The sequence below is a fragment of the Plecotus auritus genome (genome assembly GCF_963455305.1).
Source record: "Plecotus auritus genome assembly, chromosome: 9".
In the NCBI taxonomy this organism is placed as follows: domain Eukaryota; kingdom Metazoa; phylum Chordata; class Mammalia; order Chiroptera; family Vespertilionidae; genus Plecotus; species Plecotus auritus.
The window spans coordinates 132518023-132534506 of record NC_137783.1 but is presented as its reverse complement, the minus strand read 5'-3'; the positions used below and the strand labels follow the sequence as shown (position 1 = coordinate 132534506).

The following is a 16484-nucleotide window of genomic DNA, read 5'->3' as shown; positions in this document are numbered from 1 at the left end:
GACTAGTGGGTTCAGTTTCCCAGTAATGCTGTTAATTTGTGAGCAGGTAACCTAGACTTATACATCGAAATGGTTATCATACTCCTCGAAGTAAGCCATTTTCAGAGGAATTCTGTGAGTACTTGATAGGATGGGAGTATAACATTCAGTTGTATTTATTCTGGGGCATATGTTTTGTTTTGTTTCATATGCTTGAAACAAAACAAAACACTATGGTGTCAAAAAATAAAAACCACTATGGTGCCATTACTTTACATAGGCACACCTTGTAGAAACATAGGAAATCTAATTCTGGGGGAATTTCATTTCAAGAAATCAGGCCTGGCTCACATAAAGATGCCTTTCAAAATAGAATATAACATGTTTAGTTAAGCTCGGGCTTTTGGGTTTTGTTTTGAAAGCTATAAAGAAGTAAACTGTAGCCCTCTTTATTTTTAGCAGACACCTCTAGAAAACCTTGAACAATGTTCTATTTATAAAACAAAAGGTCTGTTTTCTTGTAAATGTGTTTAGTCTTTTATTGGAGAAAGAGCAGGACCGGGTATCAGAAAAATGAAGTGTTTCTTTTTCCAGATTTCTTGAATTCATCAAACGCTCTTTAAACACCAGCAAAACGATTGACCTAGTTTTGTTTTCTACTAACAGGCGATCACCTGGAGGTTGATAAATTGTGCTCAATACTCTGAGTGGATTAGAACCGAACGAGTAACATGATGGCTGGGGGAGGGGGAGGGAGTGGAGTGGAATTTGAAATGAGAGTACAGTCTGGCTTTTGTAAGAGTTATGCTGTTGAGTGAGAGACAGCAGACCTAAATAATTCTCTGGTTAAATTATTTCACTATCATGTTATATAGAATATTTATAATTTCATCATCCTTCAAGGCATAGAAAAAATGAAGAAAGAAACCTTGGTTGAGTAAATTCAATGGCTATGAAAGATTCTAAAGTGAAAAATAAGTGACTCAGTATACCTAGAAAGGAGCATTAGGAGCAGGCAAGGTTCCACCCTTCTATTTTGTCATCCTGATCCTTTTATGTTGAGCTCGGTTTCTAATCTTTATGATAACAAAATCAGATCCATATTAATTTAGTGTTTATTATGTGCCAAGCCCCATGCTAAGAACTTTATATGAATGATTTTGTTTAATTTTCTGAACAATGTATAAGTATCTACTCAACCATGAAGTAGATACTAGGATTATCTCCATTGTACAGATGGGCAAACTGAGACTCAAGAGAGGTACACCAGGAGGTGTTAGCACCAGTTCAAACATGGGTCTGACTCCAGAGCCTCGCTCCTAAGGACCATTCAGTTCCTCTTTAAGCCAACAGTGCACATCTGCTCAGTGCCAGAGGCTCACCGTGGAGTCAGACACTGATTTCCATCTTGCCTTTTTTTTTTTAATAAAAATTCAAGAAAGCTTGGGAATCTGCAAAAACCTCCATTCCACTTCTGACCCAAAGAATAAGCTACTTTGTTCTTCCTCACATTTTTCCCAGTCATTGCTCATCCCAGGAAAAGTTAGGTGTGACTTCCTTCAGTTGCCATCTCGCCTGTATAAATTTCCATTTGTACATCCAGTTGTCTGTTTACCTGGCTGTCTCCAGGTCCCCTTTCATTTCTCATTGTCCCTGAATGCAGAATCTGGTATGTAGTAATCATTCAGCAAATGAATAGTGAGTGATGGAAAGAATTGCATGCAGATTATATATAAACTAGTGGCCTGGTGCACAGATTCGTGCACATTGAAAGTAAATTAATTGGAAGGTGACCGGAGGGGCGGGACTGGGTGAGAGGGGCCAGACACGCCCTGGAGCCAACCTCTCCTGGTCCCTCGCTAGCAGGCCGCACCTGGGCAGTGCTGGGGCTTGAAGGGCATCTGTGGAGTGAGCAGGTTCCCTCCAGCAGGTAGGGTCCCTCAGCCTGGCCTGTGGGGATCGGGCCAAAACCGGTAGTCCGACATCCCCCGAGGGGTCCTGGAGTGCAAGAGGGCACTCTGCAAAGTTGCTGTTGCTCAGCAGCTCCTGTGTTGGAGCTTCTGCCCCCTGGTGGTCAGTGTGCATCATAGCTACCAGTCAGTCGAACTCCCACCCATGGGGACAATTTGCACATTAGCCTTTTATTATATAGGATTCAAACACTGCTAGGGGCTAACTTTTCCAACCAATGTTGTCTTAAAGATTTCTGTGTTGCTACCTAGTCCTCATAATTAGTGCTTGCATAATATACATATTAGTGTATAGTCCAATCATAGTAATTTTCTTAATCTTTCTCATTTTTATGGAGAGTTTAGGATATACTTGTTTCTAATATCTTGCTCTTAAGAATGACACTGTGTTGAGTAACTTCGCACATAGCATTTTTCCTTGCTTTTGAATTACTTTATTAGGATATAATCATTAAAGAGGGATTACTGAACCATAGTACACACATTTGTGCAGTCTGTGATAGCATGTTTTAATATAAATATAACAGGAATCACATATGTAACTTAAAATTTTCTGATAGCCTAATTAAAAAGTAAAAACAAGTAAAATTAATTTCAGTAATATATTTTATTTAACTCACTGTCGCCAAAACATGTAATGTATAAATTAAGGTATTTTTACATTCTTATCTTTTTGTAAGAAGCATCCAAAATGACATTTCATGTTTACAACACTTTGCAGTTCACACTAAGCCACATTTTGAGTTCTCAGTAGTCACATATTTGGCAGCAAAGGCCCATGTGATAATCAGGTATTTTTAAATGGTTTTTGTTGTTTAAAAACCCAACCTTAATCTGTTTGCCCCATCCTAACTTCCAATCCCATTATTCCCTTGGGCACTTACTCTAAACTCTCTTGCTGTTTTTTATTATTGTCAATATTTTCTTGACATCTCTTATGTATCAGGCACTGTGCTAGATCTTGGGGTCCCACTATAAACAGGACCTGGCTCACAATCTGTTGGGCAAGATAGCCATATTCATTACCCCACTTTTGCCTCAAATGCTGGTAGGAATGACGTGGGAAATAAGTTAAAACACACACACGTGCACGCACAGGCCAGTAATAATGCAGACTATGATAAATTTCACAAATGACAATTAAACAAAGTGCTGAGGGCATTGGGAAAAGCTTCTTGGGGAAAAGATGAGTTGAGCCTGGAGGGCTGAGTGGAATTTTAATGGGCAGAGAGAGAGGAGAACCATTTTGACTATCTCGTTATCCCAACCAGATGGCAGGTTGGGATGGGCTCTCATTGTATTCAGATCTCCCTGGAGGCCTTGCCAGAGCCTCGAAGGGGAAGGTGCTCAATAATGTCTGCTGAGCCCAATTAATAATACATGGTTGGCTGGCACACCGTCAGGGAGACACCAGGTCTGTCTGCTTGCTTTAACCTCTGAATTGAAGGGGCAGCTTCAGCTTTTCACTCATTCCTCTGATGGTGTGTACTGCCCGTGCGCCGTCACAGTTCTCTCACTCTGCTAAATCGGTCTGGACTGAAACTAGTCGTTTCGAGCCAAAATGGTAGATAAATGGGGCCAACAGTTTAACTTACATCTGACCTACCTGTCACTTATTCCAGTCCTTCTGAGCTTTTCAAATGGCACAAACAGGCAACATGGGCAGCCAGTGACGTGGGAATTAGAAGACACTCCAGCGGAAGGCACTTTCCCTGTAGTTGCTACTCGCTTACATGCACATACGTGTTTGTTTGGTGACCTTGCAAGTTTCATAGGACTTGGTACCCCACTGCAGTTAAGGAAGCAGGAGATCAGAGAGATTATTTGCTCCAGGTTATGTAGCAAGTAAATTGTAAGAGCCAGGACAGGAGCCCATGTCTTCCTACCGAAAGTTGTGCTGTTCCCTTCTTCTAAGCTGGTCCACAGCATCTGAATGCCATCCCATCACTTGTTGCTTCGAGACAGATTCAGCCACTTCTTTGGTACCCACATTCTAAATCTGAGAAATGGAGAGAAGGCACACTTTTGTAGGGATACGAAGAAGGTAAATTAGAAAACAAAAAACCAAAGAGTTGGCGATAATAATATTTATAATAGTAACATGCATAATGATGATGACAGTAAGAGCTGATACCTAATTCTTAATAGAGGGCAACCACTCTGCTAAATGCATTACAAATATTATCACATTCAATTCTCACAGCAAATCTGTGTGACTGGTATTATCATCCCCACTTTATAGAAGAGAAATCCGAGATCAGACGGAAAAACTTGCCCAAGGTCACACTGCTAAGCAGGTAACAGTCAGAATTTGAACCCAGACCTAACTGTTAACCTTTCACATGGAATCACTGGACTACCAAATTATGTTCATGCCGTCTCAGCTGTCAGTGACCTTGGGCAAGTTACTGAAATTCCTGTTTCTGTACATTACTTTCTCTAAAATGAATACCTTGCCCCACCACCTGGGTTTATTGTGAACTGGTAAATGTGAGAATGATTTGTCAAAAGGACTATGCAGTTACATAATGTTACCCACGTTTAAGCTGGAATTCCTGAGTAAAACGAGAGGTGAACCACCGTGAGGGTGCCTGGCACACAGCAGGCGCTCAGTAAATGTGTATTGAATACTTGAATGAATGCAAGACCTTTGCTACTACAGAAGCCCTTCTGTTCCCACAGATGGTAATGAGGAGGGGAAAGAAGAGGCAAGCCCTGCATCATCTTCCTGAACAAAAGTGCCCTGAATCCACCAATTTCTTCACCCCCAGGAGGAAATTGCTTTGCAGTCAGAGTCTAGTCTAAGCAGATAATGAATTCTCCAGATATCTCCCTCCACGCTCCACTTGCATTTGGCTGAATGGAGATTTACACACTGAATTTTTTTTCCCTAAATGATACAAAGTGGTATAGAAAAAGTAGAAAATAGACAAACAGAAAGAAGGGGAAAAAAGTTGTTCTTGATCCTTCTCCCACCCCTAAGATAACCATTCATTCAGCATGTTGGTGTTTCTTTTTCCCTAAGCATTTTTTTTTGCAGACTTGAATTCATACTGAAAAGCAAATTAATACTTTGCTTTCCCATTGACCATCCAAGAATACACATTTCCGCTTGTAAGTTACAAACTCTTCATGAACATTCATTCTTAACTCAGTTCAGCTCAAATTTTTAAGTGTCTTTTCGTGCCCAGGGCCAGGGACACAGAGGTGAAACAGGCTGTGTTATGTTTAATTAATGGTACATAGTATTTTATTGTCCACTTACCACTTATTCTCTTTGGATCTATTTTCCAAGTGGCAAACCTTCTTAACAGCATAATCCTCCACAGCTATATCTGTCTGGGGCCCTAGAATATGAAATAGTATAAGAGGAAACCAGTATTAGTGATCTAAATGTACGTGACAACACACACACACACACACACACACACACACACACACACACACTCACACATTCTAAACTAAGTTACACATAATAAAATGTTGTATTATTCTCCATTGCGGAATAGAGATTTCATCTGTCTATCATTTTTTAAGAGTTCACTTTGTAACGACAACATCTAGCTAATCCTGACCTCACCTTCTCTCTCTCTCACTCTTTTTTTTTTTTTTTTTTTTACTCTTTTGGGAAATCTGAGTTAGAAAAACACTCTCTACCTGCTACGTGTTTCTGTGACATGTCTCCGGAGTGGGGAAGGGGGGTGAAGCAGCTGCAGGTGCTCTCTGCCGAGTTGCCTGAGTACTTGGCAACCTGCCCACCTCCTCCGCTGTCCTCTTTGCCCTGTGCTTTGGAGCCAGCCAGGTGTGTGACACACGCTGCCCTCCAGGCTCCATCTCTTACTAGGATGTGGTTTTGTGTTCTGTAGTCCTGGTTTCAGTTGAAGAGCCTTATGAACGTGTGTGCATGAGGAAATGGGAGAAGTCCTGCCAAATATGCCATTGGTCACCTTCTGGCCTGGGGGACAGTCTGTACTTGGAATTGCTGGATGAATTCTCAGATCATTCAGATGTTCCTCGAGTTCCTCTGAAATGAGGTTACTTGGAAGTAAAGGCCAGAGTTTAAAGACTTCTGTCCAGGGCAACTTTACCTATGATGTGGTGAGCTGGGGGTTTATCCTGGGAACTTAGTTCAACTCAGATACCACCCCAAGCCCATTCTCACTGGGCTTTCAACCCAGGAACTGCACACTTCATGAAGAAAAGGACTCAGATTTAGCATCTCTGTCTACCTTAGTGTCTGGCGCATGCTAGACCTTCAGAACCCTTAGCTGAGAAAATGAATGCTGTATACCTATGCAGAGGGATACTATTTATTCACTCATAAAAAGGAATGAATTTCTAACATATCCTGCAGCAGCCTGGGTGAGCCCTGAACACATTATGCTAGGCGAAAATGAGCCAGACACAAAAGAACAAATATTACATGGTTCCACTTAGATGAGGGACCCAGCATAGTCACAATGATAGAGATAGAATGTAGGATGCTGGCTACCAGGGACTGTGGGCAGAGGGTGATGGGGAGCTACTGTTTATTTTATTTTATTTTTTTTAAAATATATTTTATTGATTTTTTACAGAGCGGAAGGGAGAGAGGGATAGAGAGTTAGAAACATCGATGAGAGAGAAACATCGATCAGCTGCCTCCTGCACGCCCCCTACTGGGGATGTGCCCGCAACCAAGGTATATGCCCTTGACCGGAATCGAACCTGGGACCCTTGAGTCCGCAGGCCGACGCTCTATCCACTGAGCCAAACCGGTTTTGGCGGGGAGCTACTGTTTAATGGGCACAGCGCTTCTGTTTGGGATAATGACAACGTCTGGAGATGGATGGTGGTGATGGTTGCACAACATTGTGAATGTACTTAATGCCACTGAATTAGACATTTAAAAATGGTTAGAATGTGAAGTTTTATGTTATATATATTACTCCATAGTGAAAAATGATGGCAAAAACAAAGGGAAATGGTGAATGCTGCTCTTCTGTTTCTGCTTCTCACCATCCACTGAGCCTCCTCTTTTCTGTGAAACCCGGATGATGGGTGCCGTGATGTCCTGTTTGAGGAATTCTCCCAGCGGGGGCTTAGATGTCGATATACTTCCCATTTGGGAGCTGCTGCATCAGAGCCCACTCTGACCAGGCACCCTGGCACTGGTGCCCTGGTTTCCTCAGCCACACAATAAAGAGACACATGTGGAAGCACCAAGGCATGTGCGACACCTGCTTCACCTGCCCACCCAGACAGAAGCCCTGCGTGTCTGTCCCCTGCCCTGCTGTGTAATGGATGGGCACGGTCTCCCTCCCAGCCCTGTGGGAAGGAAATGGACTGAAAATCTTCCTCTTCCTGCTATGAACTTGTTTATAAGATTAAAGGCAGGTATGCTTGGGAGGGCCGGGCGGGCGCTGTGATTTTTAATAATTCAGGGCACACCAAGTTCAAAAACAGGTCATAGTGATTTTGCCCGTTGGTTCCTGAGGCAAGCTCTGCTCACATCATCTCCTTTCCCACAGGGGGAAGGAGAATGGGCAGCAGAGGCTTCATTCTGACACTTGTTCCTTGTTAGTCACACAAAGGGGACACCGTCGGCACGTTTGTAAAGGCCGGAGTGCATGCCGCCTCGGTTTATGAAGCCCCCGCTCACGGCTCATGGGCCTCAGGTGACTGTCTCGGGTATGATTACCCCTGTCCTGTCCCGGCATGCAGACCACATGACTCACCCAGGCCTGTCCTTCATCAAAACAGTATCTCTTTTCATCCCAAGGCCCTCGTAACAAAGACCAAGTGACAGAGTCAGAGCGAAGAGAAGCCGGCACTGCCTTTTGGGGCCGCTGAGCCTCCGTGGTTTGGGCCAGGCGGCTGCACAGGAGCATAAATCTCACCCTGAAGTTAAGTTGTGTCCCCCTCTCTCCGTGTCGCTTTGTTGCTGTACAAAGTGCGAAGTCCCTCCACGGGCTAATGCAAGGCATCTTCCCAGTTGCCTGGGAAAGTAAGTAACTTCCAGGCTGCCAAGAGGAGGGACCTGGGGGGAGAAGGCTGGCTCTCCAGAGCAAACAGAGAAAAGAAGCAAGGAGGGGAGCGGGCCAGGTGTCTGCCTTTCATCAGATATTCAGGACGACACATCTGGTGCCGGGGAAGCTGCGCTTTCTTTCTTAACGGATGGAAGCCATGCAGCCAGGGGAGGGCTGAGCCGTCAGGTGAGCTAGAGATCAAGAATTATCATGACAGCCCCATGGCATGCGAGAGGCGCCGTGAAGTGCGCAGTGATTCTAACCAGCGGTGGTTAAATTAGCTCCTCTTGGACCAGGTGTGTTGTGCCCGCAGAGATGGGCCGATGGCACAGCAGCTGGGGAATGCCAGGCATGGAGAAGGTATCTGAAACGCCACCATTTAGGAAAGAAAGTGTACGTGGGGACTAACCGGCTCCCAGATCCTGGGTTTTGTTTAGTGGAGGTGCCAGGCGGCGGCGATGTCATTCATTCGTAGCTTGTCAGTTCCTCCAGGGAACCTCTCCGACCCCTCTGTTATAAATATTCCAAGGACCAGGAGTAACCTTCTTCCTTGAACTTCCCCCATTTGAGATCCTGTCAAAACCTAACCACCTGTACTAGCGGCTAAGCAGCCTTGACTAACCGTTTGGCCCGGTGCTCGCACATTCCATGCGATTGTCTTTGCAAGACTGAGCCAGGCAGCGAGCGAGGGGGTGCCTTTCTGAAAAACTTCCACTCAAAAGTGAACTGAGGAAGTGCCGTTTAATAAGTAGTCAGCCGGAGGAAATCAGGCTCTATCTGGCCATCTAGTAATGCTTGCCTATTCATTGGGGACTTTTCAAAAGTCTGGAGCTGGAATGTCTCTGATTTGATGAGCCATAGCTTGGGAAATTGTAGAGAGAAAAAGCAACACGAGCAACTCGTGTGTGTGTGTGTGTGCGCGTGTGTGCGTGTACATGTGTGTACCTGCCATCATACTGCTAATATATCGTATGCAAATTAAAAGCTGCACATTAGTGCTTTGTGCCAATACTCTGCCAAAAGTTTTACATTACAGTGTCTCACTTTATCCACATGGGCAGATAGTCTGCTCCTATTTGAAAGATGAGTGACCGAGGCTCAGAGAAGCCAGTAAGGAGCACATGTGGGACGTGAACATGGGTCTCCGGACTCCATGATCCATGCTCAGACCATCTCAAAACAATAATGGCTCACTTTTACAGAACCCTCTGGATCTCATACCTCTAAGTGGTATGCTTGAAACACCAGCTCTGAGGTCTGGTAGGTGAGCCCTTGCATTTTCTCCTTCACAGCTTCCAGGCAGAATTCCAGTGGAGGCACCTGGGAGGCAGTGTGAGCAAGAGTCCCATGTCTCTGTGATATAGCCTGCCCTGGAGAAATTGTTGGCACTGATAACACAAGGACTGAATCGGAGTAGCCCACCTGAGCTGAGCAACTAACTACTGGCTTTCCTGGGGTTTGCCCAGCCCCCACTGAAGTTGGTGGGGGAGTAAACAGCCATTCACCTGTCCAAGCCTAGGATTTATGGTCCGGCACCTCCCTGCTGCCCACAGCACTGTGTACTGCAAACACAGATGACCTTTGCTGTGATTTCATCTCCACCTGCGTCCTCACAGAAAACCTGTTTTGTATTGACATTGTTGGAAACAAGTTCTGCCTAGGCCCGTGGTCGGCAAACTGCGGCTCACGAGCCGCGGTTTGCTGCTCTGTTGACTAATGAGTTTGCCAACCACTACATGAGGCATTACCCTTACCCAGAAGTGCTGACTTCAGGTTAAAGACATTAGTACATTATTAAAATGTTTTTTAAGTGTTTTTCCCTAGCAGTGGTCGGCAAACTCATTAGTCAACAGAGCCGCAGTTTGCCGACCACTGGCCTAGGCGAACTCCCTCAGTGCCTGCTCCCGACTTTCAGCCCGGAGAAGCCAAGTGCCTCTAATTCCAAGAGCAAGAGGGAGGGCACCTCAAAAGCACCCCTGGCTTCCATCCATCCGACTCTTCCGTCCAATAGCTTCAGGCAGCTGCAGTGTTTCCCTTCGTTCCAGGTTTTTCTAATCCCTCTCTATAAGGGGATAGGTTGTGAGCTGTGATTGGCCCACTGGCAAAAGGGCAACTAACTTTTGTGGGACGTTTTCTTACAAGTTGGTTCCCATGTGGTATTTGTTAGTTACCGCTAATTATTAAGTCCTTGGCTGAGGCAATAGACATTGTTCCCTTGGATTCCTCCCTCCTCCTCCTCCCCCTGACCCCATCGCTACAGAACAAAACCCACTGTGGGGCTCTGGAGGTTGGCTGCGTTGCAACTGCAGCACATATTTGCCAACGAACCCCCGATGGGCTCACTGCCTGGGTGTCAATGGGTTGAAACTCAACTGGACAAAGCATCCTTCATTGATGCTGACACATTCTGTCTCTACTCTGTGTAGTTATATAGTTATTTCTCGCACATTGGATTCAGTCCCCTACAGGCAATTAAGGTAGTAATTCACTGAAAGTGATTCACAGCATTTACTTGGAACATCAATGGTCTGCACAGAATTCTAGAATGTTAGGATTTGGGATCCTAGGAAGATCATGAAGGGCCAGGCTTTCCCAAGTGTGCTCAGAGGTGTAGGTCATAAGGAAGAGGGGCTGAGTGAGCCAGCAGGTCCAGAGCACCTTCCCAGTCCCCCAGCAAGAGCGCCCCTGCTGGTACCTGCTTTGGGTACAGGCTTCTGCAAAGGATGTGTGCAACCTAAAAACAATCCTGAAAACCAGTAATCAAACCCACCCACTCATTCATGTTTCAGAAGAGGAAACGGGCCCACGGGGGATCCTTCTCTTATTTAAGGTCCAAGTGAGTTAGTGAATTGACCTCAGAAGGAGAATTAGCACACGGATCTCCCCACATCTGTATGCCCCATTTATTGTACCAAGCTGGGATAACTCTGGAACCCATCCCTGGGCTGCTTTTCCCATTGCCTGGCCACTGTCTTGTGGAAAAGGCCGTACCTAAAGGATCTATAGCAGGGCTGGGGAATGTCCCGCCCACGGGCTGTATATTTGCTAAAGCATTAGGGTGAATTACCTAAACATTTGACCAAATATAGCAGCCTAATTTTTAAGTTGATAATTTTGTATGGCCCTTAAATGATGTTATAAATATCCAAATGGCCCTTCGAAGTAAAAAGGTTCCCCACCCCTGATCTAGAGGTACAAAAAACATCCCAGAAAAGCCATAGCAACATTGCTGAAGTCACGCTTTGTTTTACGATGCCAGGCACCTTCCGGGGTTGTACAGTGCACAGTCTGAGAGACTGTATGGAGCAGCCCTGTTTTTACTTTACGTGAGTGATATCCTAACTGGAATTGGGCTACGTGGTTTTATTTCAGTGTTGTGCAAGAAAAAGCACAGGCTTTTGAGCTAGCAGATCTAGGTTTAAATCCGAGCTTGCAAGTTACATGACATTACTAATCATCAGCTTTTTTTTTTTTTTCATCTAAAAATAAAGCTGTTAATACCTAGCTCAAGGATTGTTGTGAGAAATCAAATTTAAGAGTCTATGCAAAACCCCTATGGAAAGCATATCAAGGCCTTGATAAATGTTCCCTTTCCTACAACTTAATTCTCTGTTGCTCTCGTACACATACAGGTTTGAGTCCGAATAAAAGCCAGGCATTTCTGAAGTGTACCCTTAACTTGGGAACTTCTGGATTTTGTCACAAGCTTAACATTAGCCAAATGAAATTTGGGGCGTCTGTAGACCATGGGCTTGTCATAATCTTTTGCAGTGCAGTTGTAAAACTGAGCATTTCCTGGGGGAATAGGGCTGTGGGTTTCTAAGAAGAAAATTCTGTGGGAGAAAACTGGAAAGACTGAAAAAATGAAGTCCTGTTTCTTAGAGGCTGGAAGCCCCTGGGATGTCGTGGGGGTTCGAAGGCTGCCCGCAGACAGACCCTGGCAGCGAAATCAGAGCCCCTCATTGTACCAACGACTTGGGTGTGCTTGGGGCTCTTTCAAATCCTTCTTTATTTGCCATTCAGGCAGGAACCATAGACCCAGAAGCTTGTTTTCAAAATCTAGGAAAACAGATGTTTTTGCTTATTTTTCTCTCTCATGGGCCAAAATGCTCACTGGAGTTTTCATTGGGCTCTAAACTTGCCTTTTTTGTTTTTCCTTTTAAGACAAATCATGGAAAAGGGTCATTGTAAAATGCAGGGGAAGGCTGGGCATCTCAAACTGGGAAAGCTCTGCTTTAGACCCTAATAAAAATGTGTCAGATTCTGAAGGCAGGGAGGCCTAGAAGACAAGAGAGAACGGGACGGACTAATTGAACTCTGGAAGGATCTCCCTGGCATCGTCCACATGCCTGCGACGCCCGGTGCCTCCCCGACAGACTGGATAAGAAAGCCAGCACTGCCTTCTCTGAGGAAACCATCTGCATTGCATCTAACTGAGCGAGGCCGTGTGCTGGTGGAAGGGCTGCCTTGATTAAACATATGCTGTGTAGCACGTGAGGCCAGGGCTACTCACAGTCCTTGAACTGTATAGCCAGCTCAGACATTTTACATACTGTATTAGTTTTCTATTATTGCTGTAACACATCACCACATATGTAGTGGCTTAAACCAACACATATTTATTACCTTACAATCTGTAGGTCAGGGGTCTGACACGGTCTCGCTAGGCTGAAATCTAGGAGTCAGCAGGGTTGTGTTCCTTTCTGGAGGCTCCGTGAGAGAATTCCTTTTCTGTCCTTATCTTCTCCAGCTTCTAGAGGCTGCCCACATTCCTTGGCTTGTGCTCCTCTTCCTCCAACCTCAAAGCCGGCAATAGCAGGTTGAGTCCTTCTTACCTGCATCACTTAGTCTCCTCCTGTTTCCCTCTTCCACTTTCAGGGAACCTTGTGGCTACACCGGGCCTCCTAGTAACCCAGGATAATTGCCCTCACTTAGGGACAGCTGATTAGCTCCTGAACTCCATGGCAACCTTAATTACCCTTTGCCATGTAAGGTAACAGTATTTTCAGGTTCCAAGAATTGGAGCATAAACATCCTGGGGGTGGGGAGAGATGAAATGCAGTACATATTAGGACTCTTTTGGATGCAAGAAGCAGGATCACTCAAGCTGATAAAAAGACAAGCGTTCTTCTGGCTTATGCCCTTGGGAGGAACATGTGATTGGCTTCAGGCACAGCTGGATCCCCATGTCCAACAGAGTCATCAGGGCGTTCTGTTTCTTGGCTTTCTTGGCGGAGGTTTGATTTTCAAGCCCGCGTTATCTGTGTGGTGGCTAAGACAGGTCCCAGGCAATTTGGATGCCGTTACCAAAAGAAAGAGGAGAGAGCTGAACAGAAAAAAACCATTGGTGTCCATTTCACCATCTTACTGCTGGATTTGAGAACCAGGCCATAGATATATTATTCCAGTTGAGAGGACATTTGGCTTCAAGCAACAAAACACTCAACCTTGAAAGAGTACAGAAAAAGCTTGCCCACAGCCAGAAAGTTGTAAGTTAATTCAGGTAGTATATAAACAGGAATTGCGTGGTGGTTAAGAGTATGGGTTTTGGAACCAGTCTGCTTGGGTTTATGTCCAATCTATTGGTTGTGTTTACTTGAAATCTCTGGGCCTCAGTTTTCTCATCTGTAAAATGGGGTTAATCATAGTACCCACATCATGAGCTTGTTGTGAGGTTTAAATATGTAACTACAAATAAAGTGCTTTATAGTACATTGACATAAACATTGAATAAATAATAGCTTTAAAAATTATGATTATTGTACACAGGGCTTACCTCTTTCGGTAGGCATGGAAGAGGCAGCTTAAGCTGAAGGAGAAAAGGCTAAACCAGAAAATTGGCCAACTTGTCTTTTATATGTACGCTGTAGCAAATTGGAATTTCCTTACAGAACAAAAGAATCGGTTTCAAAAACTAATGGTTATAGCTAGATGTTTGGGAATAGGACAGCATTGGGAACTGCTTTGTTCTGATGTCATTTAGCCTGTGGTATTTGTAGAGGAAAATTGCTCATTTTCCTGTTATGATAAATGGTAGAGACATTTTCAGCTCCAGTTAGAAATGCTCATTGGATGGATAAAAATACAGCCCTTCCCCCCCCCACCCCACCCCCCACCCCCGTAGCATTGATCCCAGAACCTCATTTCTAGAGCACAGGTTCCTGAGGCGGGGGGAGGGGGGACTGCTCACACTCACTGTCAAGAGAGTAGATTCATAGTGACCAGGGATGTCCCCAGAAATCTTCCCTTTGGTAACAGGAAGAAAATTCCACATTGGCCTTTTGTTCACTGTGTCCCTTCTCACCTCTCAGAGCCCCCATGTTTTTCCCAGCATTCTCAGTCAAAGGTGTTCTCCACATACAGTGGTTTCTGCCTTCAGAGCACTTGTCCTTCTCTCCAAGGACTTTAGTGAGCATCTTTCTGGGGAAGTAGTTCCACAGTGATGGGAAAAAGAGGTACTGACTGATGGAATTTCTTAGCTCTGAGGCATTACAGGAAGGGTGGGAATGCTTCGGATCTGGGCGGAGCATCTTAGGAAGCACTGAGGTTTGGGGGAAGACAAAGCATTGTGAAGATTTTGATGGAAGTCTGCTGGGAAAGTCTCCACCTCAAAGGCGAGTGTGCCCCTTTCTAGTTGAACAATTCGCAGGCTCCACACTGGCTCTCAAATGGATTGGTTTTGAAGCAGTCAACAAAAAAGCATCCCGCTGCCAGGGCCAACCATCAAAAAGAGAAAAGCGAGCCATGCAAACCTGGGGGAATGTGCGAGAGAGAAATATTGCAGGACAGAAACAAGGCACTGCTGGCCTGATACCATGTGCATTATCTCCCCAAAGGACCCCGTGGTTTAATGGATGGGGCTTTAACCTACCCAGAGGTCAGTCTCTGCTGGACAAGTGGAACCTCATCCCTGAGGGCATCGACATTCTCATGACACATGGACCTCCTCTAGGTAAGTGAAGTGAAGGTTTTCCTTTTGTCCTACGAGACACCTTTTTCCCCCAAGCATAATGAATAAATGTTTCAGGGACATAATAATGTTTCTTAAAAAAAAAAAAAAAGTGAATACAAAAAGAAAAGTGTGGATATCTTTAAAGAAACCCAGTATGATAATTAAACTCAGCAGTTCTGCTGGGCTTACAGGTGTTCTTGAAATTAAATTTTGTGAATTAGTCAAGTCAGGGAAAATCAAATGAGTATGGAGCGCCACAGTCTTTTAAGCTTGATAATTTATTTTAAGAACTGTATTCACTTTGGAGTAAGGGGATGGGGAATGGAAGGAAGACAGGGATTTTCCAATCACAGGGCTTTTGCATGGTAGTGAAATGAAGGAAACTTTTGCTTAAAGGAGCTCTTTATTTTTTTCCATATCATAGTATAACCTGGGAAATCTTTAAAGTTTGCCGTTATGCTGATTATGTGAGAAAAGGATCCTTTCGTTATTCCTTTTAGCTAAAGTGTTAAATGTGGACTTACGTTGAATTTTACTTAAGGATACTCATCCTGTACATATATGGAGCATGCATCTAGGTGTAGATTGCCGGGGTGCTTCCAGGCCCCCTTTAGTTACCCAGATTATAGGTCAAAAGGTGATAATTTGACTTATATAATAATCCTCTAGTTATTCATGAGCTTGTGAGCGCTTTGGCTTAGCCACACAGATTTTCCAAACATGACTACCTCCTTGACCCCCCCCCCCCCATCTACTCAGGACCCTCCCTCGTCAAACTAAGCTGAGCTCAGGAAATTCAGGTGCTTCCCTTTCAGTAGGAGAATTTTCCTTCTAAATTGTGGTTAAAAAACAAACAAACAAACACATACCCTCTTAACAAAGGTGTAGGTGTACTAGAAAAGTTTTCTCAATCACATTGATTTGGAAAGAGGAGGATGGGGAACACTTACTGCAGAAATAAGTGATTTTACCAACTTTTTCCCTGTGGTTTGGGGTTGTTATCCATGTCACTTTCTTTCTCTGTGAGCCCCCAAAATAAAAACCTAACAATCATCCCCTAATAGGAATTTAATCTTTGTGGATATTTTCGCCTCCAAGCCGCCGAGTGCTGCTTTCCCGCCATTACAGTGTTCTGTGTGTCACAAAGACACAGCAGAAGGGCGAACCAGGCCGTGAGCTGGTGGCACATTTTAATGCTGGAAAAGCAAGAGAAGGGCGCCAGGTCTGTTGCGGATGGGAGACCGTAGATTTGTACACTTCTGACATTTTCAGTGCTTCAGAACCACCACTCCCATGCTTTTTCCCTCTTCCATAGTACCCCATCCCATGGTTTAAAAGATATTACTTATGCACAATCTTTATCAAGTCATAAGTAATTCATTTCCGTATTTTGCAACATTAGAGACTAACTACAGCATTAAGTTGCTAGTGAAATATCTGAGTTACCCAGTGAGATCCTCCAGCGATGGCATCCCAGCCAACTTGGTGCTTTCCCCAAGCAGCCTGGTTGGGTGCAGGCATGATTCCCCGTTGGCTGTTTACTGGAAGGGACTTGGGCATCCTCAGCATAGAAAC

The 16484-nt window shown here is 44.6% G+C and overlaps 1 protein-coding gene across 4 annotated transcripts in view; it reads left to right on the top strand.

Moving 5' to 3' along the window:
• The window catches only part of MPPED2 (metallophosphoesterase domain containing 2), a 173333-nt gene that overhangs the window by 150833 nt on the left and 6016 nt on the right, over window positions 1-16484 (top strand). For all 4 annotated transcript variants that reach the window (XM_080640796.1, XM_080640798.1, XM_080640797.1 and 1 more), the window contains one exon: window positions 14794-14909. In XM_080640796.1, coding sequence (XP_080496922.1) covers window positions 14794-14909 — 116 coding nt within the window. The remainder of the gene's footprint in view (window positions 1-14793; window positions 14910-16484) is intronic.